Genomic DNA, 25,078 nt, shown 5'->3' with positions numbered 1-25,078 from the left:
GGCATGCTGTTGGTCAGGATATCCTTACCTATGCACATCAGATGTCCTGCAGCCATGTACCAAGCTGTTTTAAAGGTACCCAAGCTTTATTTTAAATCAAATATGGTGAGACAGACAGACATGGAAATGACTGTCAGGAAAGAAGAGGCTTATACTCATAGATCTCTCAAAACAGGCACAGCACACCATGGAGGCCACATGGGAAAGCACTGGGGAGAGATCAGGAGGCAGGGTGAATGGGAGAAGACATGGGCAAGAGCCTCTTGTGTGATTTCTGTGGAAAAGAATGAGCAAGGCATTGGAAATAAACAGGCTTCAGTCTGACTGGTTTGAATAATTTTAGTGGGCCCTTGGGTAGAGGGGCTGTCTCTAGTTGTCAGATACATGGGTGATTGGGGCAAGTAGCTGGTAGCCCAGAGTGTGAGAGACCCATGAGGAGATGATAGGAGTGTGGGTTCTAGAGGGGTTGATTTGCCTATGAAAGGTGCTCTGGAAGGTGAGTCATTGACTGTTTCTAGGGATTGGCCAACTCTGAAAGGAGCAGTTCCTCTAGAGTCAGCAAGGCCCCAAATGTCAAAGTATCAAATACAGAAACAAGATAATGTGGTTTGTACACAAGCCACTCCATGCAACTTCCCTGAGTTCCCAGGCATGGCATACATTTGAAAGCAATATGTAAAAAAAAAAAAAAAAAAAGAAAAGAAAAAAAAGAAAGCAATATGTAAAGTATAGAAGAAAACGGACTATGAACATTGGTTTGATTTTAATAGAATACCTGCTCACTTGAAAGAACTATAGAACTATGTATGAAACCCTACTCTAGCCCACTATCAGGAAAAGTTCTATCATTTCTGTAGAGCTCTTTAGGGAGTGTGGCCTGGTTCATTCTTAGTTGATGTCAGGAAGATACAAGGCTCTCATCTTTGTAAATAATGGAGTGGAAAGGACAGTGACCCTTACTCATCTGTGAGCTTATTGCACCCCTTCCTGGGCCTATGCAGTCCTTACCTGGTACATAAATAAGGCTCAACACAAGTATGTTGACCTAGACTGAGGCTTAGTCATCCTGGCCCTACATGTACAGGTGCTAGGGGACAGAAGCAGGATTCAGACCCAAATTTTGACTCACAAGGAAATCAGGGTTCTTCCTGAGAACTGATAATAGAGCTCTCCTTGACTGACCTCAAAGCCCACCTGGAAATAGAGTAGTGGCTTCTAGAAGGGCCCCCACTACTTCTTGAGCCTTTAATCCAAAATGAAGATGAAATCCACTTTGGTACATGCCAGGTAAAGTGGCACGCGTGTAACTTCCAGTGGTTTGTGAATTGTCTGCACTGGAAGGCCCAAGCAACCCTGTGTGGTCAGTGTGTGGTCATCTTTGGCCTCCACTTGCCCCCCCCCCAATTCTTTGTCCCCTACCCCCATTGAGTTCCTTAATTGCCTGGGCTCCCTGGGTACTCCCTCCCCAGTGACTCAGGCGCCCCCACTAGGACTGTTCCTGACGCACTCTCTTCCCTGCCTCTTGTTCCTTTGATCAACCAGCTTGCCTTAAGGCTGCTGGAAGCACGAGCTGCCACTCAAAAACCACATCTATAGGAACCTTTGGGCCTAAAACCAAAGGGCAAAAAGGAAAACGTGTAGGTTCCAGGGCAGGAAGACAGGTGACACTGATCCAGAGAGAGATTTTGGTGACCCTTAAATCACATAGACAAAGACGCCATCTGCTTGCCTGCTAACCCAAATAACTGCTTAGAATATGTCTGGCTCTGTCACCGGGATGAGTAGACCCAGTTTGGAATTCGAAGTGTGGAGAGGAATAAAAGCACTTTGCCCCTTTTCCCTTGTTAACGAGATTAAACTCTAATTGGACATTTCTAGACTCCCCAGCCAATTGTGTCACCTTACCCCTTTACCTCCAAACCTCTCCATTCATCGTGGCTGTGCAGACATGGCCACTGTTGCCCCAAGTACGTCAACAAAATGGAACTTCCCCTGCTTCAATATTTGCACATCTTGGTCACTCCTTAGGGCTTCATCATTTGCTACAGATGTTCAAGGGAGAGGAGACAGAAGACAGGATTTCACATCTTTCACCTAGATTTTTTAATAAACGTGAAGAAGTATGTGTCAGGAAATGGGACAAGAAAACAGCTTTCCTAGAACTGTTTCACTTTAGGACAGTTTCTAACCAAGTCCATGGAAAGCTTCCTGAAGGAATCTGAGCTGAAATACAGAACTACATGTCTCCTCCTCTTCCCATAAAAAAAGCCTACTCTCTGATCTTGGTCATGTGCCCTGGAGATTCAGAGAGGATTCCTGGTGGGAGCAGCCCCTGGTCTACCTCTACTCGGCACGTCATTTCCAGAATAGGGGTGAAATGACCTGACTTTATTCAGAGCTATATGTGTCTCAGAACCGATTTTTTTAAAACCCCTTGGACAAACACACAGTTCCAAATTTTTCCTTCTCCAGTTATATAGAGGAGCCCCTGGGTTCCTCTCTCAACCTCCACCCATGGTCCCATCCCACCCCACCCCACCCCCACTTTTCTGGGAAAGGAACTGGCCAGATGAGTTTCAAAGGCATAATGAACAGGCTTTGCTTTCAGGGGTCCTAACAAACAGGTTGCAGGTCCTGAAGCATAAGTTCATGCCAGGAAGAAGGCAATCCTCTATTTAAGCCCTTGTTCCTCCCCCAGACTTGGATTTAAATGTGCATCTGACTGAAATCCAGAAAGCAGTATTTCAAAAGTTGCTGGTGTGGTTCCAAATAGGTCACCCTCAGCAAACATTCCACTCTGGGCTTTCCAGAAACCACACACCAGAGTATAAAAGTCTCCCTGCCCTCATTTTACCTATCTGCCTCTAACCACACAACCAGATTTGAAATACTGGCAGAAAGGGAGGCTTTTCAGCTTACGACACTGGATTCCGTATGTTCCGTGGGATTTCTGTAGGTTGCCTCGTTTTATGGCTTTGGGGGTTTTGTTTTTTGTTCTCCAGAGCTGAATTGAGATTTCTCAGTTAGGGGAGCAAATCCACGCCCGCCAGACCTCACTGAGAATGGAGACGTTGAGTTTAGCACAGGAAGGACAGCTTCGGGGAAGGAATGTCCCCTTCCGCCCGTGCACAGGCCCCCAGGAGCAAGAAGCAGAGTGTCCCCTCCACCCCGACGAGGAAGTGCCACATCCCTCTCTGGCAGCGGGCATTGCTGCCAAATTAGATTGCAGAGGAATTAAGATCGCAATAAAGAACAAATTGCTACCCAAGGGCATCGTCCTGCCTGAGCATCTAGAGTCCACACCGAAATGGAGCAGTGAGGAATGGTCACACATTTATCAGACACGTCCTCCTGCCCGTTTCAGCCTGCGAGCAGGGCCCTTCTGTAGAGGTTGTGCAGTAATTGTGATAAAACTGTGCACAAGACGTCCACTTGGAGGACAGGGGGTGGCAGCCTGTAGGAAGTTCACTTCCCTGAGCCTACGAATCATCTGGCCCTGTCCACACCAACCATCTGGCGGATATCTTGTCAACACCATTACAACCTCCTGGCCCCCCAAAATACTCATTTTAATTAACGCCAAGGGGAAGAAGAAATATTTAAGCGAGACATAGATTTTCCGGGCTGAGTCATTTTTTCAATCCAGCAAACTGCAAACCCTTAGCTTTTCCGTGTGGCTCTCAGCTTCTCTCCAAGCTCGTTCTTTCTTTCCGATGCCAAACAGGACCGGCAGAAAGAAACCCAAAAACCCGGCGGGATTATTTCTCGGCGGGCTGTTCTAAGAACCCGGTAACCCGGCGGTTCAGAACCCATCAGGTGGCGCGGATCGTGCTGTGCAGAGACAAGAGAAGCTCCTGAACAGAGGGCTTAATGAGCGGGAGGTGACTTCTCGTGAATGTGCAGGAAATGATTTTTTTCCTTCACAGCCCAATGCTCTAGCCCAGACGTTTTGGATATTTATCATAAATGGGATTTAAGAATGTTTTTCTTCCCTTAGCAAGCCTCCTCCCTGATGGTTGCACGTCTTCCTGGACACCTTTCGGCTTTGAATTTGCATTTGTTCCAGGAAGTGCTGAGAAAGCTATTTGTCACTCCCCGTGTGCACGATTCGTGTGTTTTCCTACAGCTGTTGCAACTAATTTATCATAAGCAGGCCATCTCTGATCAGAATGCTTAATTGTTTAGGCCTGATGACTGCACCAGTACTGAGGCACAGTCGGTACCTCTCTTTCCTTTTGTTTCTGCGCCTTTGCTGTGAGCCACGTTCACTACCCCACCTCGCTGCTTCTCTGTCCTTTCCTACCTCTTTGCAAACACATCTCACACCACCCGAGGCCTCCCGGCCCCCTCGGTCAGCCTATGTTCTTATGACTGACTCGGGAGGTCACTTTTGTCATCAGACAGACTTGGAAGCCGACCCCAGGGGCCAAGCGAGACAGACTTTAATCACTCCTGTTCTCTCGAGAACCTCGGGGCCCTCTCATGTTCCTGTTCGGAATCCCTAGAGTGCCAGCCCGAGGCAAAATTCTTCCAGGGTCTCTAAAATTAGAGGCTGTGATGAAAGGTTCAGGAGCAAAAAGGGGCTCCCTCACCCCGATCCTTTTAGTAGGAAGACCAAAAGCAGACCATCGTCTCGCAGCTTTCCAAGCTTGAGGCTCACCTGTGCTGTTCTCACAGAGTGGTGACTGCTGCTGATGATTTGCAGCAGACCCTGCCCAGGTCCTTCTGACCTGGGTAAATGCACTGATAGGGCGGTGAGCAAGCCCAAGTGCCAGTGGGACCCCGGGCCATGCTCCCTGGGCACCTTCCCACAGTGAGCCAGTCGCCAGCAGCACCAGGCTGGGCCGCAGAAGGGGAGCCACCTGGGGTCCCATGGCCTGTGTGTTAGGCGGGATCAGAAGGTGACTTCCCCAGCCGGGTCTTAAGCTGTGGTTTGGATGTGCAGTGGAAGGTCATCTCGCCAGAGGCACATTCAGCAAACACACATTGAGCACCTGCTGTGTGCAAGACGCCTGCTCAGAGCGGGAGACAAAGAACTAGACCTAGTTCCTGCCATGGGGAAACCTATCTCTTTAGCTTGGGGCAGGCGGAAGATCAATTTCAAGTAAGATGACCCTAGGAGCAAAAAAATGTAGCAAGAAATCATTGCTTTTATCTGTGGCATGCGTGCTGTGCGTGTGTGAGTGTCTTGGAGTGGTGGAAGAAAGGAGAAGTCTGAAAGACTGAAGTCTGAAAGGCAGAGACCTGATAAATAGGGCTGTGCCGGCATCGACCGATTAATCCTTCCAAGAGGCTCGGGAAGCCAGCTGTAATTAGATATGTTTTTTCTATTACTTAAATTGAAACAACTAATTAAATCCTTAATTAATGTTTTTTAACTACCTTGGGATAAGAAGTGCCAGAGAAGTTATTCTAAGTGCTAAATATTACCATGAAGTCCCAGGGAGCAGGTTGCTCCTGTGTTGACTCTGGAATCTGCTAGGAGGTTCCTGCTGTGAATAAAAGTCATTTGAAACAGAGTCGGCAAAATGTTTCAAGTATCTTCTTCCCCTTGACTTCCCCCAAGGTTTTCCCCTTGGCCTGTGTTAAAACTTTCATCCTTGATTTACCATCACCTTTGATCAAGCCCTCCGCTGCTTCTGGTCTGGGGGGAGAGGGCTCATTTAGAAGAGGAGCTTGCCTGGTTCTGGAGCCCTCTGTAAAGTATGTAGCTTCTCTAGTGCAGGCTGTAAGCAATAATGAAATTTCCCCCGTGGGGAGCATTTTCATCTTTAAAACCTTAGCAGCTCTAAAAGGACTGATAAAACTGCATTGGGAGGCAGCCAGGCCAGCAGTAAGCTCTGCAGAACATTCACTTAATTTCCATGGTCTCTGCCCCTTGAAGAAATTGTTAGGGGCTGGGGTTTCCCTGCCCTGTGCTCCTTCTGTCCCTCTGCCTTCCTCATGGTAAATCACTGATGAAGGCACTTATTGACAGAGACCATGGGTCATTCCAGCAAGGCGCACGGTTTAGAGACAAATGAGAGAGACTGTCTTAAAATTCCCCAGAAATCCTCGGAAGTTTGCTTAGAAGGCCTAGAAAAGAGTAGGGAGGATTTTATTAGGTCTTTATCCGGCAGGTGATGTCTCTTGGATTCAAGCTGAGAGGATATTTCACATCTGGGAAATTTGTTAATATCTTTTTTTTATTATGCAGATGTTCACATCTGCAGACCCCTCCCCACCGTGGGATTGCTTTCGTTTCCCCTGGTGAGTGCCTTGGCTCACCCCACTCATTAATCTGCAGTTGTCTAAGCCAGCTAATGACAGATGTAAAGTCTCTAGGGACCACTATTTCCTACTTTGCCCCCTTTATATTCATGTTTGGAAACATTTATATTAATATTTATGTGAATGCATTCGGAGAATATGCTTGGTAAAATGAATTTATTCATGTAAGTGGATAGAAGACCACATTATAGAATCACTTAGAAACCTACGAACATATAAAACAAAAATTATTGGAAAGCTAAAATCCAAAGAAAGTCTTGCAGATTTCATTTTAGAATGCATTTCATTTTCTGTTGCTTTATATGTGCTCAAATTGGAAAAGACAACTATGTTTAAATCTACAAGTTCAGAAATGTATTTAGAATTCAGGATCTAGTTCAGGATATAATCAACTACATTTGAAAAAGGAAGAGGTAGTATAGATTATCTAGCATAATGATCCTCCACGCCGGCTGCACGGTAGTAAATGTGGGGAGCTTTTAAAAGTGCCAGTGCCTGCGCTTCACACCCAGAGTTCCTGAGTTAGCTGATCTGGGAACGGGGTCTGGGCAGCCGGGAGGCCACGTAACAGTCCCAGGGAATCTGGTGTGTAGCCAAGTTCGAGAATTCCACATACAGGGTCCATTGACTTTTCTCATACTTAACAGGGTTCTTTTTCCCACTGAGCACGCTCCATCTAAAATAGCAGAATTGGTCTTTGGCCCAAAAGGTAAAGCAGGTCACCACAGTTCACCGTGAAGCCAAGTCTGTAGCTCCCGGGGAAGAGGGCGGCTGAGACCAGCTGGCACCTCCCTAGAGGGAGCACGAGCCTTGAACAATCCTCTGTCTGCCCCATGAGAACTCCAAGCTTGGAGTCGGAAGACCTGGGCAGAGTCCTTGCTCCGTTGTTACTTCTCCGAGTGACCGTGGTTAATGCACGTGGCCCTTCTGGGCCTCAGCTGCCTCACCTGTAGCATGAGGAAAGTCATGGCTTCCCAGACTTCCCAGGGAGAATAATAAGGCACTTGTGAACAGGCCTGTCCCCTGGGCGGAGCTACAGAACGAGCAAGTTTGTGGTGGACACTCTGTGCCTCTGGGGATCACCCCGGGATCCCAGGGGCCACCCTGGATCACATTGGCCAAGCCCAACATCAGCCTGGCTCCTGATGTGGAGTTTCAGGGTGGAAGCCCTTGAATCCCAGGTGTGCTGTGCCAGGACCAGGGGCGGGCAGGGGGGTCAGCAAACACCAGGGGCCCATCAAATCAGAAACTACGCCTGACTGTGGAACCCACCCTGGGGTGAGAATGCAGGCCCTTCCTGCAGAGCCAGGTGCCTTCTATTCCCAGCACAACAGTCTAAGTGGCCGTAGGGCTGCTGGAAACGAGAGGCGGGGTGGTCTGTCGGCTACTCAGATTCCAGCTCTGTTCAGCTATGTTACCCCAGCAGCCCTGGCCCCCCACTTCCTGCAGGTACTAGCACCACCCTGACCCAGGTGTCCCGTGGCACGAATCAAGTGAGTGAATGTTCTTGAAGCCCTGAGCACGGTGCTGGCTGAGAGATGCCAGGTAGGGGTCAGCTGCTGTGCCACACAGGGCTAACCTGTCCGTCTGTCCCCTCCCGCCCCAGTGCCTAGCCCCTCTTGTAATGGCTTTGACAGCACCCTTTCAAGACCCTGCCGGGTGCCGCTAGGAAAGGAGGTCTGCTTCATCGCCACCGTTCGTCTGGCAACGCCACAATTCTTAAAGGCAAGTATCTGGGGGAGAATTTATCATGTGGCACTAGTACAACTGAGTCACGCTTAGTTACAGTGAATTAAGCATCTTCGTGGAAAAGAATAAGATTGCAATGACGTCGTCACTGACTTTGAAAAGTTGAAATGTCTGGTTCCATACCTGTGACAGCCATACATGCCCCTGGCCCCACCTCTGGTTTCCTTCCAGCTATTTTGCTGGAAGGCAATGTCAGCTGCCACTCAGCCTGCAGAAATGCTCATCTGCAGCTCTGTAGACCCTCCTACCTTTCACACCAACCCTAATACCACTCAGGGCAGGCCGAGGTGAGGACCAAGCGTCAAAACCAAGGGTTTGTCCGCATTCTCTCATCCGTGATTGCTTTAACATCCGTGGCATGAATGTTGAGTTAAATTAGTCATTCAAGTTCAGATGAAAAGCCTTTTTCCACATGTTTACCACACTTGTAGATAATGGGAAGGGAGTGGTGTGACATTTTGGCTCTTAGGTATTTTTCCCCAGCTCGTGAAATAAATTTAGTATCAGCTAATACTGAAATTAGCTACAGATGATGAGTTTCAGTCCAACACAACTTGGAGACTGGCTGTAAATGATTTTAACTTCTGTTATCCCTCTACCATGAGTTCTTGAACAAACCTAGGGTGAGCATCTGGCACCCCGAGCAACATTTTTTTTCCCCTTCTAATACAGGAAATGTGCATAGTTGACGAACCCTTAGAGGAATTCACTTCAAGGCATAGCTTGGAATGGAAATTTTTATTTCTGGATCACAGGTTTGTGAAAAGAAAAACATATTTGGGTTGGGTCCTTTTCAAGTGTTTGTTTGCATGAGCCAGGCTCTCCTTGGGAGAGAAAAGTCGGGCCTGGTCCCTTCGAGGAGAGGGCTTTCTGGCAGCAGGAAAAATCGTTCCTAGCCAAGAGTGAGGTGGCTTCCCTTCAACTGCAAGTTGTCCATGGATATGTTCTTTGTTTGGGTCAGAGCATCTCAGGAGAGCCAGGTGCCACAGCCCGGGGACGTCTTTGGGAGATCCACACCCCCACCACTTCGGGACCCTCTCCAGTTCCCAGGAAGGCAGGAGCAGATGGGAGAGAAACTTTTCATCTTAATTTCTCTCAACACCCTTTTGTCCCTTTCATTCGATCTTCTTTCTTCTATAACATTTTTCACAGTTGTAGGATGAGAAATCTCCCCTCACCACCCTCTAATTTTTTTATTACGCTTTGGCGTTGGACTGACCCAGTCTATAGCTACTTTTAATTGTTCAGTCATGATAAAGTTTATTATTATTTAACCCAGGTGATGTCAGTAAAACCGAGTATCTAAATGCCAAAAAGCTTGAGCACTTTGGAAGACACAGCCTCTCTGGTTTGAACCATTGCGAAACCATCTTCCTGTCCTCCTTCTTGAGAAATGAGGCCTCTGTGTTGATTGTTAAGTGTGCCAACTGTACCCCCTCTGTATTGAGGTGCTGCCGCGGTGAGTCCGGGTGGGTACTCGCTCTCTGATGAACTATCCCCATTGTTTGGCAGAGCCCCTCCGATCATAGGATACCTGCCTTTTGAAGTTTTGGGGACCTCGGGCTATGACTACTACCACATCGATGATCTGGAGCTCCTGGCCAGGTGCCACCAGCACTGTGAGTATCGCACACCCAGCCCCAGGCCTAAAGGCCTCCAGTAGCCTCCACAGGAGCCCCGACAGCAGCGCCCTGGGGCCCTGGAAGTCTGCTTATTATCTGGTTTCTTTTGGAGGAGGAAGACTGTTTTCTCTGAAATGATGTAGGAGCGTGGTGGAGGTGCTTATGTGGTTTGCCCCTGGGTTGTGCTTTCACCAGGAATTGACTTTGCTCTGCCTCCTCCCACCCCCCAGCACCTTCCAGCACCTTCCAGCACCCCTCAGATATGCAAGCTATTTTAATCCTACTTAAGAAAATAAGATGATGATGGTCGTTTTTTTTAAGTTAATGCTATACATTTCAAATACTGAATTTACATCACTGCTTTTTGTCAACCGACCTATATTGGTCACCAAGCTAGAGGGCAGAGAGCTAGGCCCAGGACATAACGATGATCAGAATCTCCTTGCTGTTCTGCAGGAGCAAGGTCTAATGGAAAAGCAGAAATAGGTGACACTATAGGATGCTGTCCCTACATTGGAAGGGATGTGCTCAGGTTACTGGGGGGCTTGCCTTGCTGGGGGAGGGGATCAGGGGAGGCTCTCTGCTGCGGAAGATAAGGGGAAGGGCACCTAGGTGGCTCAGTGGTTGAGCGTCTGCCTTGGGCTCAGGTTGTGATCCCGGGCTCAGGTCCCAGGATTGAGTCCCCAGGGAGCCTGCCTCTTCCTCTGCCTGTGTCTCTGCCTCTCTCTGTGTCTCTTGTGAATAAATAAAATATTAAAAGAGAGAGAAAGAGAGAGATAAGGGGAGCTAGACTCATGATGTGGGAGGGAGGGATAATTAGCATATCTGGGTTCTCACTTAGCAAGAGGAGTCAAGAATTAACCACTTACAGCTGTATTTTCAGTGCCAAGTCCTAGCTTTAAACAGGAACTTTTGTAGTCATACTGACTTATGGATCCTGACACATGAATTGACCACTAACACTGTATTTTGAGAGACGTGCCATCTGTCGTGCCCTTGAGAACTTTCTCTTCTCTGCTCTTCTCCTCAACGGAAGACAAGGCTCGAGTTCCATCAGGATCCCCTGTTAGAATCTGAGGCAAATCTTTAAAACTTGAACCCCTTGCTCCACAAAGGGTGGTCCTCGAGCAGCAGCAGAGTCATCACAAGGGATGGGTTAGCCTTGTAGGCTCTCGGGCCTCTCCACCAGGCCTGCAGGATCAGAATAGCCATTTTGACAAGCTCCTCAAGTGACTGGTGGGCACCAGGAAAGTTTGAGAAGCAGGGTTACCTCAAGCCTCGGCTGCGTCTGACCCTTCTGAGGGAGCAAGTCCATCCTGGTTGTAGAATTACCTTCATCTTCTGAAGGACTTGCCCCAGGGCTCAGGCTTGATCTTCTCACTCTGGAGCTCGGCTTCCCACCTCTTCAGAGATCGCCTTCTCTGAGGCAGTGGCTCCCTTTGTAGCTGTAGTTTTCTAGCTGTGATATCTGTTAACTGTTTGCAGAAAGAGGTGCTAACCTCCAGCCACCAGGGCAATGAAACCCAAATTGTCCTCCCCTAAACCCACAGTCCCTCCCAGCCTCCCGCCCTCCAACAGCCCTGGGGTGGTGAGGCCTGAGGTGGAAGGCAGCTGGAGCTGACTCCCGCATTCAGGGCTGTGTACACTCAGCATGAATTGCTGACAGCCGCACAATCCCTCCAGAGGTTGCAGGCTGTCAGGTCTATTTGGGGCCTAGCTCTCCCAGTATCTGGATTGTTTCTTCCATCCTTGGCTCCTGCAGCAACAAAGACAGGTCCACCTGCGGTGGACAAACCTGTCCCCCTTTGTCACTAAACTCCAGTTAAGGAATCTGCCCTTGTCTGGGGCTCTTTTGAGCCTTTGAGCATCTGGGGAAGCATGCAGGTGGTTCTCCCATGATTTAAGAATTCAGTATTATTTACCAGGATCCTGAGAGTCACTTAAAATACAGCATACCTGGGGAAATCAACAATGTTGGGCACTGGGTGTGTGTGTGTGTGTGTGTGTGTGTGTGTTTAAGATTTTATTTATTTATTCATGAGAGACACACAGAGAGAGAGGCAGAGACATGGGCAGAGGGAGAAGCAGGCTCCCTGCGCAGAGCCCAACGCAGAACTCGATTCTAGGACCCCGGGATCACGACCTGAGCCAAAGCAGGCGCTCAACCACTGAGCCACCCAGGCGTCCTGGGCACTGTGTTTTCAAAGGCTTATATTTTTCACAGTAATTTCTGGGGGGAAGATCATTTTCATATCAATGTTTGCTATATGCAGACTCCGTTTTCTGCTAACAGTGATGCAGTTTGGTAAAGGGAAGTCCTGTTGCTACCGGTTTCTGACCAAGGGCCAGCAGTGGATCTGGCTGCAGACGCACTACTACATCACTTACCACCAGTGGAACTCCAAGCCCGAGTTCATCGTGTGCACACACTCGGTTGTCAGGTGAGGGCTGGGGCAGGGAGGGTGGGCAAGGAGCCACTCAGATGGAGCCCCCACTACCTTGGTACTCTCAGCTGCTGAAGAGCAAGCAAGCCCTGGGCTCGAATTTTTCAGCGGGCCCGAGCTGTACCCTGCAGGTCACAGAGTAGTCTCCAGAGCTCAGCTTCCTTCCAGGTACACAATCATATCTGCTCCCCCTGCCCGGTGGTGGACTGAGGACTCAGGCCCCTCCACAAACTTCATGCCCACTTTCAGGCTGCCAACATGTGACTTAGTGATTTACTGCTTCCCTAACCTCCTTCCACATTTCCCCCTCATCTCCATTCATCCCCCAGCCTTCCCTTGTCACTGTTTTGAGAAGAAAATTGAGGGGCTCCTGGGTGGTTCAGTGGATTAAGTGTCTGCGTTCAGCTCAGGTCATGATCCCAGGATCCTCAGATGAGCCCTGTATTGGGCTCCCTGCTCAGCAGAGAGTCTGCTTCTCCCTCTCCCTCTGCTTCTCCCCCATGCTTGTGCTCTCACTCACTCTCTCTCTCTCCCTCTCCTCCACCCTCCCTTTCTCCCTCCCTCCCTAAGACTTTATTTTCTTCTCTCTCTCAAATAAATGAAATCTTAAAAAGAGAGAGAAGAAAATTAAAATTTTACCTCTAAATAACTCACAGACCTAGTCCCCTTTATTTTTAATACATTAAAAACCCCTGCTGGCAACTGAGGCAGTGTTGGGAATAGAGCCTGGCTGTGAGTGGGAGAGGGTTCCAAGCAGTTCCCAGTGGCCTTAGGGAGCCCCCAGCTCAGAGGGGATAAGCAGAGCTTCCCGGGGAAGCTGCATACCCAGCATTTCCTAGATGCGGGCTGTGTAAGGTCACAGTTCCAAAGGTAGAGAAGAAATGTCATTCATGGGGTTTTTAACCCGACTGCAGAGATTTTAAGGACATCAATCAGTTTGAAACTGGTCTGGAGAAGTAGAACTTGTGAGCAGAGCAAAGAAAGAAAGGTTATATATAGTGTAGGCATGTATGTATATATGACAGCTAATAGGTGGGTAGATATATATGTACACATAGATGCTATACATACTGCATTTTATATGTATATACATAAAAGATAGATGATAGATAATAAGTAGGTAGGTGGGTAGATAAATGGAGAGATACCATGCATACGTACATGCACACACACATGCATTTATGCAGTCCACAAGCAAATCTCTCTTGTTTCAGTAAGTGGGGAGAAATGCTGGTCTTTCTTGCCAGTGACCCTGACCATCACACTGCATGCCACTCTCAGGGACTTGATCTTGGCTGCTCACCACCCCCTGGCACTTCAGCAGCCAGTGGTTTCCGATGACAGGCCTGTCCACCTACTGCCACCCAGCCTGGGCCTTTGCCACCAGGGAAGGCTGGACGTCATCAACATTTTGGTCTTCAGACTCTGCCCTTGACCCTGCTCTTTCTCTCAATCCTCTACCTCCCAAATCTTGGGAATCTACTCTCAGAGAAAGTAGGAAGTAAACTAGTGAGTAAATAAGGTAACAAGCATTCCAGGGGCCCAAGAGCCACTGTCAATTCCCAAAGGCCCTCGCCCAGCCTCTACCTCCACTCATGAAACAGAGGCCACAGCTGGGGCCCTGCAGCCATCACCACACTGAATGGATTTACCCACGCTGTTTTCAAAGTGGGTCCACAGACTAATCAGTACTCTGGGTCTGGATCTAGATTTGTTTGAGAGATAATGTTCAAAGGTTATAATTACTAGAAAAGTCATGTGTCACTTCCCTATGCACAGTCCAGACTGAGTAGGTTTTAAGAAAAGCTTCTGATCATTCAAAGGCCGAGGCTTATCCTGTAGATGAAAATATGTTTCTAAAGACAATTATGTTTGGAAGTCTCAGGGCATGGGGAGAAGCTAAGTAAAGGAGAAAGGGAATAAAAACATCCTGGAAAGGAAAATATTTTGAATATCACATTAGAAGTCACTCTGGTGGAATTTGGGCAGAGAATGAAACTCCTTCCTCAAACCAGTGATCAGACGAGCCTCCTTCGGGGTGACGCTTCTGGGGTGGGTGTCACGTGGGGTACCTCGATGTATCACACAAGCCCTCTTTGCTGTTGCCATCTGGAATGCCCCACCTCCAGCTGTGGTCTCTTGATTTCCTGATCAGTTATGCAGATGTCCGGGTAGAAAGGAGGCAGGAGCTGGCTTTGGAAGACCCGCCCCCTGAGGCTGTCCACGCTTCGGCACTAAAGGTATGCTGATCCCCACCAGCTGGCCAAAGGCAAAGTTTGCCTAAGTAAGCTCTTCCATGAGTTGTTATAATAAAAGTAGTAATATTTGTATTTGCTACACTCCCAGTACCATTCAGTACGTTTCCTGGGTGCTCACTTGTTTACCATCGTGACATTCCTGTGAGGCAGGCACTGTTATTTTCCTCACCCTTCAGAGGAGGCAGCACAGAAGCACACAGAGGATTTAACTTGCATACCCGAGGGTCCTGAGGGTTAGAACTCACAGAGCTGTATAGGAAACGGACTCCAGGGACGCCTGGGTGGCTCGTGGTTGAGCGTCTGCCTTCGTCTCAGGGCATGATCCCCAGGTCCTGGGATCAAGTCCTGCATCGGGCTCCCCACAGGGAGTCTGCTTCTGCCTCTGCCTATGTCTCTGCCTCTCTGTGTCTCTCACGAGTAAATTAATAAATAATCTTGAAAGAAGGAAAGAAAGAGAAAGAAAGAAAGAAAGAAAGAAAGAAAGAAAGAAAGAAAGAAAAGAAAGAAAAGAAAGAAAAAGAAAAGAAAGAAAGAAAGAAAGAGAAAGAAACGAACAAGTGAGCCTCTGGACTCAAAGCATGATTTAGCAACTTCCTATCCTTATGAAAGTGGCTATAATGAGTCCACTTGGTATCTCTCCCAAAGATGAAAAGCTAGGGGCTTATTCCTTCATCCCATCGAGGTGTGGAATAATTTGGGTGCCCCTGTCCTTCTCTTGGCCTAAGTGCTGACGTACTGCCTCCAGGACCCAGGCCTCCCATGAGGAGACTGCCCATCATACACCCCCCATATTGTCAGTCACAAGCTGCACGTTCTACGTCTGTGTCTGAAGGTCACAGCCATGGTGGAACCAGCTTTGTGTCAGGGAGCTCTGCTAGTGAGGGATGTTTCCCTTCACAAAGCCTTACCTCCGACCCTCCTCTGCACTCAGCTCTCAGATCCCCTCTAGCCAGGCTTTCCCCATCTCTGTCCTGGTGTGTCAGACAACTGGAGGGAAACGTGCAAGCAGACCAGAGCCCTGTTCCTCAAAGGTCACTCTTCCAGCAGACAGATATGTTGGGAGAAAAAGAAAGAAAGTAAGGAAGGGAGGGAGCATTGTATTTCTTCAAAGCCAAGAAGCTATCCATTGTAAGATCCATCATTATTTATCTCCCACTAAGAAAGAGAAGATGCTGTCGCCAATCTGTGAAATAAGGGTTTCCTTTCATCAGTTGGAAGACACATCCCAATTTCTGATATGTCAGAAAACATAGGGGAAAGCGTCTCTTATATTGGCGAAATGCGGTTCAAGTTCCAGGCTGCCCAGGGACCTAGAATCCAGACACTTTGGCCAGAAGCTGCCGCAGCAGCAGTAATACAATGACAGCATCTCTGGTCCATGAGAGTTGAGTTGGAAGGAAGGAGTAATCCCCCATAAGGCCCAGAGAGCAGCCAGTGTCTTTGGCGAGCCTCCCCTGCTGGCATGCTACGTGGCCGTGTGTTCCATGGTGATCCATCACCAGCGCACTGGTACGACACACCTGTCATTGTTTATGGGAGTGTTTATTGCTCAGCTCTGTCATATAATGCATCGTGTATCATGTCCGAGAACAGAACTAAGCTGTCCATAGGCAGGTGTTAGACACACCATACACCACGGCTCGCGAACAGGCATAGTGTGCATCATCCAGTCAGAAATCTGTTCTGGAGGTTTCTGATCCTAGAACCCAGTGGAACTTCTCATAAACATGCACATGTGTGTAAACACACAAATACAATCTCAGCCTGCCCCCTTTTAAAGGAAAAGCTCTGGAACAATGCCTTTCAAACTATTAGTGCTAATGGACAATTTGTTTAATTTCAAATCTGTCACTGACCGATGGTTTTGTGAAATGCAAGTTCCCATGCTTGAGTGTGATGTGCAGCTATGTCAGATGGCTATAGAAGTTTCTCAGAGCTTACTCTCATTGCCTGCACATATTTCTCTGCTGACCAGGTGTGAGCGATTTGCAAACAGCCATGGGCCAAGGACCCCACTCTGAAAGGTGTATCTAGGGGAGACTCTGACCAAGCAGCAGAGCCTCACAGTTGACATTTAGCACACCAAATCCAGGCACATCCTGTGATTCTGTTTTGCACAAAGGACCATAGGTCACATATCAGTCATTTCAGCCCTTCTCAGGCACATACACAGCATCCACCCTCCGGGGGAGTCATGACTCAAAAGACAGAATAGCTATATAGACTCACACCCAGAGATTTAAGACCAATACCATGGGACATAGAACCTAGTGGATGCCAGAAACATCACCATCCTCCTATGACTGGATAGGAGCGTGGCTTGGGAAAGCAAACATTATGTTTCTTCTTTAGCTTAAAAATTATCCTAACCCCTGTTTTCTTACACTTATGACACTAAGGAGTGCAGGATGGAAGGACCTCAGTGTTGGGAGGTCACAGTTGTTTTCTCATCACACAATACTTGAAGCAGGGGCATCCTGGGATCCGGGATCAGTTAGGATCCAGGAACCAGTGGACAAGAGATCATTGACCCTTTGCCTATTCTCCACTCCAGGGCCCTGAGGCTGCAGAGGAGAAGCAGTGGGGAGACCGTGGTGGGAGGTGCTCTGAAGGGTCCAAAGGCATCTGTTTCATTGGAGTGTTAACAATCCAGCACACTAGCACCCCCATTTCTAGAACTTGCCTCTTCTCTCCTTCTGGGAAAGCCAGGATTCTGGGCAATAAGGTGACAGTTTTAAGGAAAAAATAAATTGCAGCATCAGTTACGAAAATCTACAAAATCCAAGTCCAAGGTGAGGAAGCATAACAGATACTGCTTGTATAAGGCCACAAACCTCTCAAAGATGCCTGGATTACATATATATACATATATCCTACCCAGATATGTCAGGATTTATTTCCAAATAGTTCTGATCTTTCTCCCTACACCCTCCAAATTTTCCCTCCTAGCTAGAGAAGAGCTAAAGTCACATAATTCATTCCCATCCTCTCGATGCTGAAATATGGATTGCATGTGTGTGTGTGCACGCGTGCGTGCATGCATGTCTGTTTCAGGACAAGGGCTCCAGCCTGGACCCTACGCAGCACTTTAATGCACTTGACGCTGGCACCTTGGGCCTTAACACCAATCACTCACCATCGGTGTCCTCTAGAAGCTCCCACAAATCCTCGCACACGGCCATGTCAGAGCCCGCCTGTGAGTATGCCGCCACGGATGGCAAGGGGGTGGGCGCCCCATGGGGGGCCAGGGCCCAGGGGCCCAGGCCTGAGCAGAGGGGGGCGGTCCCTGCCCACGGGGTGAAGCTGCCTTGCCGTCGGTACTCTTTCTTGCTTCCTTTCCTGCTGGCTTCCTGCCTTCCACCTCTCCGTGTGCTGGAGCCGCAGAAAGCAGGTGACACGCAGACCAGCTAGTCTGGCCGGGTTTGGGTGACTCCGGTAAGGTGTGAGGTCAGGCAGTTGGTTGAACCGGGCGGTCATGCAGCTTGGGGATGGTTTGCTGGCGTCTCCCCGCTCCCAGGTGAGGTTGGAGGCTGACAGAACTTCTGTGCCTCTCACTCGGCTTCCGTTCATGCTGGCCTTCTTTTGTCAACCAGGCCCTTGTTACGTGGACACCATAGTCATTGTTCCCTTCTTTGGATAGGAAAGCCGTTTAGTATGTGTGAATCAGGAAGGTGATCGGTTGCTTTCTTCCAGCCACCCCGAGCAAGCTGATGGCAGAGGCCAGCACCACGGCTTTGCCGAGATCGGCTGCGCTGCCCCAAGAGCTCCCCGTGCCAGGGCTCAGCCAGGCAGCCACCATGCCGGTACGTGTGTGACTTTAAACTTCTCGGCCGGGGGTGCCACAGCGTGGTGGGGCTGGCCAGGCCACAGGACAGCGTGCTGCGTCTTCCCAGAGAACCAGTTGTACGTAGAGATTGAGAGTGTAGGGTGGCAGGCAGGGGTGGGAAGCTAGGTAATTTAAGTGGCCACCAATCTGAAACATTTTTGCTCCAAAATTAACATGAATGCTATACTCAAAGAATGCAAAATCCAAAAGAGTTTTAAAGATTCAGCTGGAAACCTCAAACCAGGGATCACCCCCACCTCACCTCGGAGTCTCTGAGGATACACAGGATCCTTCCATTTGGGCTCCTGTTTCACTCCAGTGAAAATGTTTGAGATGTCTGTGTCAACAAAACAATACGTCTGCATATATCAGGCATTCCCCTGATACACACCAGACCTCTCCAGAAGGTCAGGGAAGGAGTGGCCTTCTAGAAAGCTTGTTGGCTATATGAAAAATCACTGATGTACAGTTCTCCAGGTATCTCTTGCCTCATAAGGGGTCACCCCAAACTTAGTGGTGTAAAGCAACAGTCCTTTCTCACGTTCATGGGATCCAAACAGAGTGCAGTGGGGCTGACTCCTCTCTGCTGCCTGGTGTCGGAGGCCTTGCCAGCCCGGCCTGGGGAATCCACATCCCAGGTGGATCCGCACTCACCTCTGCCACCTGGGCTGGGCTGGGCCTGCTGAAGGCCACTAGGCCACCCACCCTCGACTCACACGGGCCTCTCCACACCTGGGAGCTGAGCTTCTCCCAGCACGGCGACTGGGTTCCAAGAAGAAATGTCTGGAGAGGGGGCTTTCCAGGAAGGCCAAGCAGAAGCTGCATGGCTTTCTATGACCTAGCCTCGGATGTCCCACCGTGTCACCTCTGCCATTCGTCTTGGGCAGAGCGGCCACAGCTCACTCACAGAGATGGGCCTAGACCTCCACCTCGGGATGGGAGAAGTGTGAAGAATTTCAGGGCCTGCATCCAGGTAGTCGCCAAATACTTTACATCCATCCCTCGCTGGCATTTCGGAGATGGGGGTGGACGTGCCACCTTCCTGCTTGCTGTCTCCCTGAAAGTTATGCACTTGAAAAGCTTGGGTGACATGTTTTATTTTCAAAACAAGCACGACAAAGGCCACTTTCTTTCTCCCCTACCACCTTTCAACAGGCTCATGAACCATGAACCCCATTCTTCTGGCAGTTAGCTGTCCAATAAAACTACCTTCTGCCACTGATGGAAGCCCGGTCCTGGTCCCTGCCCGCTGTGGGGACGCAATCGGGAGAATCTGAAGCAGGCTCTGGGTGTCCCTGTGCCTGGGGTTGCTCACTCAAAATTAGGCCTCCTGCTGTCACTTCCTCCCAATGTTGTCCAGGGTAACACTTCCCATTTGGGCTGCTTTCTGGGGTCCCTAGCGCCCGAGGACAGTTTGGAAACAACTTCAGAAGAATCCTTTGATTCTGCTTTTAAAACTCTCACTAGTCCATGAAGCTAAGTGTTTTACCTCTCGGGTCTACACTTTGTCTCGCCACCATCCCCCTGCCCTGTCCCGAGTGATCAAGAAACAAGGTCTGTGACTTAGCTGACCTCCCAGGAGTGTCTTGACTGGATTCCAGGCAGGGTCTGGTGAAGTTGCACCAGTGTTCACCGCCTGGAGGAATTCATGGACATATATATATGCATGGCACTAATGCATGTCCGTCTGCATTAGTGTTGAGCAGAAAGCGTCGGGACCACACGCAAAGCCAACACCGGTTATTAGCGCAACCCCATTCATACTGCTCAATGACACTGCTAAGAATGTATCAGTTTGGGAGAAGAGCTGCCAAATCCACCAAGAATGGCATCTAGGACAGAAGGCAAAGGAGGGGGAGTGGAGCAGAGCTGCCAAGCATGATGAGGAGGCATCACGGACCCCGAGGGACCCTAGAATCTTACTCAAGAGCACGCTGCACCCTTCACCAGCCATGTGTCAGCTCTGACTCGGTGTCCTGCAAGGGCAGCAGCATAGCCCACCTTCTAGAAGTGAGCTCTTCACTCTAGCACAGGAGGGCCTCCTTTAAGCCAGAGAACCCAGCTGACCAAGGACGCCCGCATACCTCTGGAATGGCCCAGAAGTTTATGTGTTAATAGAGGCCCCCTCTCTTCCCCAGGCACCCCTGCCGGCCCCATCATCCTGTAACCTTACACAGCAGCTCCTGCCTCAGACCATCCTGCAGAGCTCCCCTGCCCCCATGACACAGGTGAGTCTGGGACCCAGGAAAAGAGAAACCTGGTGGCAGCACTTCCCCACGATGTAATGCCTGCCTGGTACCCTCTGAATGTGGGGATGCATTGGTGCCTAAGTAAAGGTACTAAACCAAGATCCCAAAACAGGGAACGTTTCTCCCAAGGTGCCAGTAGGACACGTCAAGCTATGAATTCTCTCCTATACGTATGCATCTGGCCACTGTCCTTTTCTTAATCTTCATTCATCTCTGTCACTCTTCCATGTTCCTCTTACTTTCTATGACTCCAGATTGGTTGTGTTATTTTAGGAAAATTTAAATTAGGCCAAATGTCATAGGGAGACTGCAAAATTGTAAGAGCTGTTGAGTCCAGAACTATAAATACCACATTTGGGTGTTTTTTTGTTTTTTGTTTTTTTTTTAAGGATCATGGCTTTGCTGACTAATTGCTTCTTATTTCAGCAACATTTAGTGAGTTGCTACTCGTATCAGGCAGTGAGCGAGTGTGGGGGGCACCGAGTGATTGGAGCACAGTCCTTGCTTTTAGTAGGGCAGGATTCAAGGGAGGGGCAGGCATAGAAAGGGACCGACCTCCATGGCGGGGCATGTGTGTTTCTTTCAGAACCTGTAAGAAAATACCCCCCCACACACACCCCTGGAGGTAATGCCTAAGCTGGGCCTGGAAAAATGGGTAGGAGGTTGCCAAGTGGAGGGTCCACAGGGAAGAGGGCGCAGGTATGGGCTTCAGCAGGGAGCTTTGACAGTATGTGCCATGCTTGAGGCCTGGCAAGTGGCTGAATGAAACAGTGGTCATTCCTTCTGTGGCTGAGTAGGGCAGTGGAGCTGATTGGCATTATACTCCACTGAGGCCAGCCTCTGCTTTTAATCCCTTCATGGGCTTTTTAGCTTGGTTCTCCTCTCTGGCCCCAAGGGGGTCACAGGTAGCCTTTCACCAACACATGCCCCTGGCTGAGCTCTTGCCGAAGCGTGGACTCGGTGCAAACCTGTCACCACTGATGAAAACTCTTCCACAACATACGTCCCATTAACAGTGGTCTCGAATGCCTTCCTAGAATAAGGACACCTGCTAGCACATGCTCCTCGCTACAGTTAGGCTAGAAGGATATAAAAATTACTCATCCAGAGTCAACTAATTAAAATCGTCTATATTCATCCTCATTAGGAAAAAAAAATTCTCCTCGAATTTCCAAGGCACATTTGGTATGAAATTAGTAACTTTTTCAATCCAAAGGCACATAAAAGGAGAGTCCCTCTAACTTCTAGGTCTTGCATAGTAGCAGAATTTCTTTGTTTTATAATGCATAACGATGTGATTAAGGACTTCTTCAAGTTCTGATTTTGCATGTGTCAAACACCATTTTGATTAACAATGAGAGTTCTTAGTCTGTTAGGCATATTACAATTAATAATGACCACATTCCTGAAGATGTTCTTGCATAATGCTGACCTTTCAAGTCAGTCAGTTTTTTTCATACCTGCTCCGTGCAAAACAAGGGACACTCATTTTCTCTCTTCCTGTTCACCCATGTTATCACCCTAGCCCCCTATCACAAAAAGGGGGAAGAAATAAAATCCAAAATCTGAGAAATGGTTCCCTGGGTAGCTGGTGGTTTTGCTTCACACGGTTTTTCTAAAATGTCTGTAAATTAGAATAAATGTCTTTATCAAAAAGCCCATGATCAGGAATCGAACAAGAGACTCATGCCTGGGTGTCCTGTAATGCCTTGAGAAAATCAGAATAATGCTGGAAGTGACTAACACTTATGAAACACAGTGCCGGCCCCTCCCTGACTGCCCGGCCTCTCCCGTTTCCCTTTGGAGCCACCTGGGCAGCCCAGAGCCCCCTCTCTACCGGGTGAGCCAGACGTAGCTCCTGACTTTGTAGAACCCACTGCGGAAACTTCTGTGTTGTGTGTGTACGTGCGTGTGTTCAATCTCCTACCTGCTAGAACTCATTTTCGTTCTCAATCGAATTCTCTTTCAAACTCCCAGCTCAGTGTTTTGATTACTTACATTCTGCTGAGGGATTTTTGTGATACAGTCTGGCATAGCACAGGTATTTTTAAACTCGTGTTTAACAGCAGAACTTTTTCTTCTAAATGAAGGCTGAAGCCAGAGCTGCTCTGATTGAGGTGGATTTGGGAGGCAGGGGAGGTGCTGCTGGCAAAACCTCTTGGCCTCGCCTCACTCCTGAGACTCTGGATTCACATTTTGGCCCCTAGCACCTTCTAACTCTGTGATCTCAAGTGAGTCACATGCGTGACATGGCGTGTGATGTGAAGAATTAATGTCCTGCCACTGCTGGCCTGGGGCAGTGACTGGCAGGTGTGGGTCTCCGTAAATGGCAGCACCCACCTTTATTATCTGTACTGGCTCTTTTTATTATTATTTCGCCGCTGTGGTGAGTTACTCCATCCTTCGGTGTATCCCAGCTGTATCTGAAATTCTCCCAGCCGCCTTGCTCTTCCGTGTATGGGAGGGCAGAGGGCAGGGGAAGAGTCTCTGGAAGGGTTTGCAAAAGATGATGGGCAAGAAATGGAAAAGGGAGATTGTTGGGATAGAGATTGAGGGGAATAAAGGGTTTTTTTTTTTTAAAGGAAGAGGAGAAGAGGGCGGGGGGAGAGGGAGGAAGGGAGGGAAGGCCCAGGCCAGCAAACACAAGAAACAGGAATTATTGAGTGCCCCCAGAGAGCCCAGAACAGAGTGCTGACCTCACCTGCCATGACCTGCCATTCACGTTTCCTGCAAGGAAACACCTTATGTCAAGGTGGACAGGTAACATGGGGCAGAGATCACCTGTAGAATCTTCCTAAAGCCATCGTCCATCCCAGGAGAGTGGTGAGAGACAGAAAAGGAAACTTGGCACTCTCCCGCAAAGCAGTCATCCTGTCCCTCCCCTAAGGTCACCCTCTGCCAGTGTTACCCTCAGGACAAATGTCAGGTGATAGTACTTAGTTCTTTTGTGCACAGACTTCTAAGAAGGTCACAGCAGCAGCCGAGCCTGGGGGCAGTGAGGGTGGGTGGTAAGGCCTCCATGGCTCCCCGCCAGTTAGGAGAGCAGGGCCCCAGTGAAATGTCAGAATCAAGTTCATTCGTGAATTGTTACAGAAGAGCCCTGCCTGCCAGGATCAGATTCAGGATAATGATATCCTGTGATATCCCAGATTGCCTGTGAACTGTCACCTGCTCTCCGATGTACTGCTTTTGACATTTGTCTCCAAAACCATTTGTCTGGCTAAGCAAATTTGGAATGGCATTTGGTGAGCCCTGCTTACAAAATCACATCCCGATTCTGTGGCCCTCCCGGACTGCCGTGCATGCAGTACGTTAGACCTGCAGTTCCAGTGGGCCTCAGGAAAGCCCCCACGGGGACCCCTGGAATGCCTGGCATCCACCCAAAGCCCTCATGCACTGCTGAGCTCCCCAGCGGTGAGTCACTCAGTAGGGACACCAGAAAGGGTGGATAAGGGAGCGGAAATGAAAGTGGGCAGGGCTGCTCAGAACAGCAGCAACATCTGTCTGCGAGGCTGAAATCACTCTTTCATCTGGTTGTATGTTTTGACTCCACCTTCAAGTTCTCAGCACAGTTCAGCATGTTCCAGACCATCAAAGACCAGCTGGAGCAGCGGACACGGATCCTGCAAGCCAACATCCGGTGGCAGCAGGAAGAGCTCCACAAGATCCAGGAGCAGCTCTGCTTGGTCCAGGATTCCAACATGCAGGTGATGCCCCTTCCTGGGCCAGGGGCATGCCATGGTCTCTGTCCTCCCCGCCACCCTGTGTCACATTTGTCCATCCTTCCTGGAGGGAGCAGGACTCCCGCCAGAGTCCCCCTGTACTGCCTTAATGAGTCCTGCTTACTAAGCATATTGAAATCTCCAACACTAAGTACAAGGACTGAATCCCACCTCCTGCATCCCCAACTCCTGGCCAAACATGCACATCACATGACACCCTCCCCATTTACCCCTCTCTCTGTTGGGCACATAATGTCTACACATCCCCTGCGTTTTCATTCATGAGTGGTGGTTGATTGTCTTGCACTACTGCTGGCCTCCCTCCTGCGGGCTTATAAACTCCTAGCGCCTGTATAACTGCCCCACTGCTGGTGGGGGACGTGGACGCAACCGTGCTGTTGCCTCTCATCCAAAGCATTCATGCAGGCAGATATGGGAAATGATGAGATCTGCACCCTGCACCGAGGGGGACAGCAGAGGGAGCCTGGGGGCTGGCAGTCAGCACCCTGACATCTCCGGGCCACCCCATTTGTGGCAGGCTGGTTGTGGCACTCTGCATGGTCTGACAACCGCAGCTTTTAACCATGACACCCTGCCCTGAGTGTCGCTTCTCTGAATCCTTTTGGAAGATTGCCTTTGGAAGGAAAGCTGTGTGTGTGTGTGTATATATATATATATATTAGTTCTCTTTCAAGGATAAATGATTTTTAACAAATTTCACTTGTATCAGTCCAAGACTGTTCTTCCCAAGCGCACTCTTTTGACCCAGGCTCTAATGGTGAGTGTAATTCCAGCTCTCCTTGGAGTCCACCTCAGAGCTCTAGGCATTTGCACCCTCCTTAGGGGAGCAGAAGGAAGCAGGAGAGCCCCTTGGGCCATAGGGCTGGAGCCCCGGGGGCCACGGGCAGCCCCCGAGCGGGCGCAGCAGCCGGCAGGTG

General features: G+C 49.2%; 1 protein-coding gene across 2 annotated transcripts in view; it reads left to right on the top strand.

Moving 5' to 3' along the window:
* The window catches only part of NPAS2 (neuronal PAS domain protein 2), a 158,498-nt gene that overhangs the window by 120,078 nt on the left and 13,342 nt on the right, over nucleotides 1-25,078 (top strand). For both annotated transcript variants that reach the window (XM_072844497.1, XM_072844496.1), the window contains exons 8-16: nucleotides 7,877-7,995; nucleotides 8,692-8,774; nucleotides 9,532-9,638; nucleotides 11,935-12,082; nucleotides 14,241-14,325; nucleotides 17,398-17,539; nucleotides 18,037-18,146; nucleotides 20,308-20,397; nucleotides 23,979-24,125. In XM_072844497.1, coding sequence (XP_072700598.1) covers nucleotides 7,877-7,995; nucleotides 8,692-8,774; nucleotides 9,532-9,638; nucleotides 11,935-12,082; nucleotides 14,241-14,325; nucleotides 17,398-17,539; nucleotides 18,037-18,146; nucleotides 20,308-20,397; nucleotides 23,979-24,125 — 1,031 coding nt within the window. The remainder of the gene's footprint in view (nucleotides 1-7,876; nucleotides 7,996-8,691; nucleotides 8,775-9,531; nucleotides 9,639-11,934; nucleotides 12,083-14,240; nucleotides 14,326-17,397; nucleotides 17,540-18,036; nucleotides 18,147-20,307; nucleotides 20,398-23,978; nucleotides 24,126-25,078) is intronic.

This window comes from Canis lupus, chromosome 11, assembly GCF_048164855.1.
Source record: "Canis lupus baileyi chromosome 11, mCanLup2.hap1, whole genome shotgun sequence".
Classification (NCBI taxonomy): Eukaryota; Metazoa; Chordata; class Mammalia; order Carnivora; family Canidae; genus Canis; species Canis lupus.
This window is presented reverse-complemented; position numbering and strand designations above follow the sequence as displayed.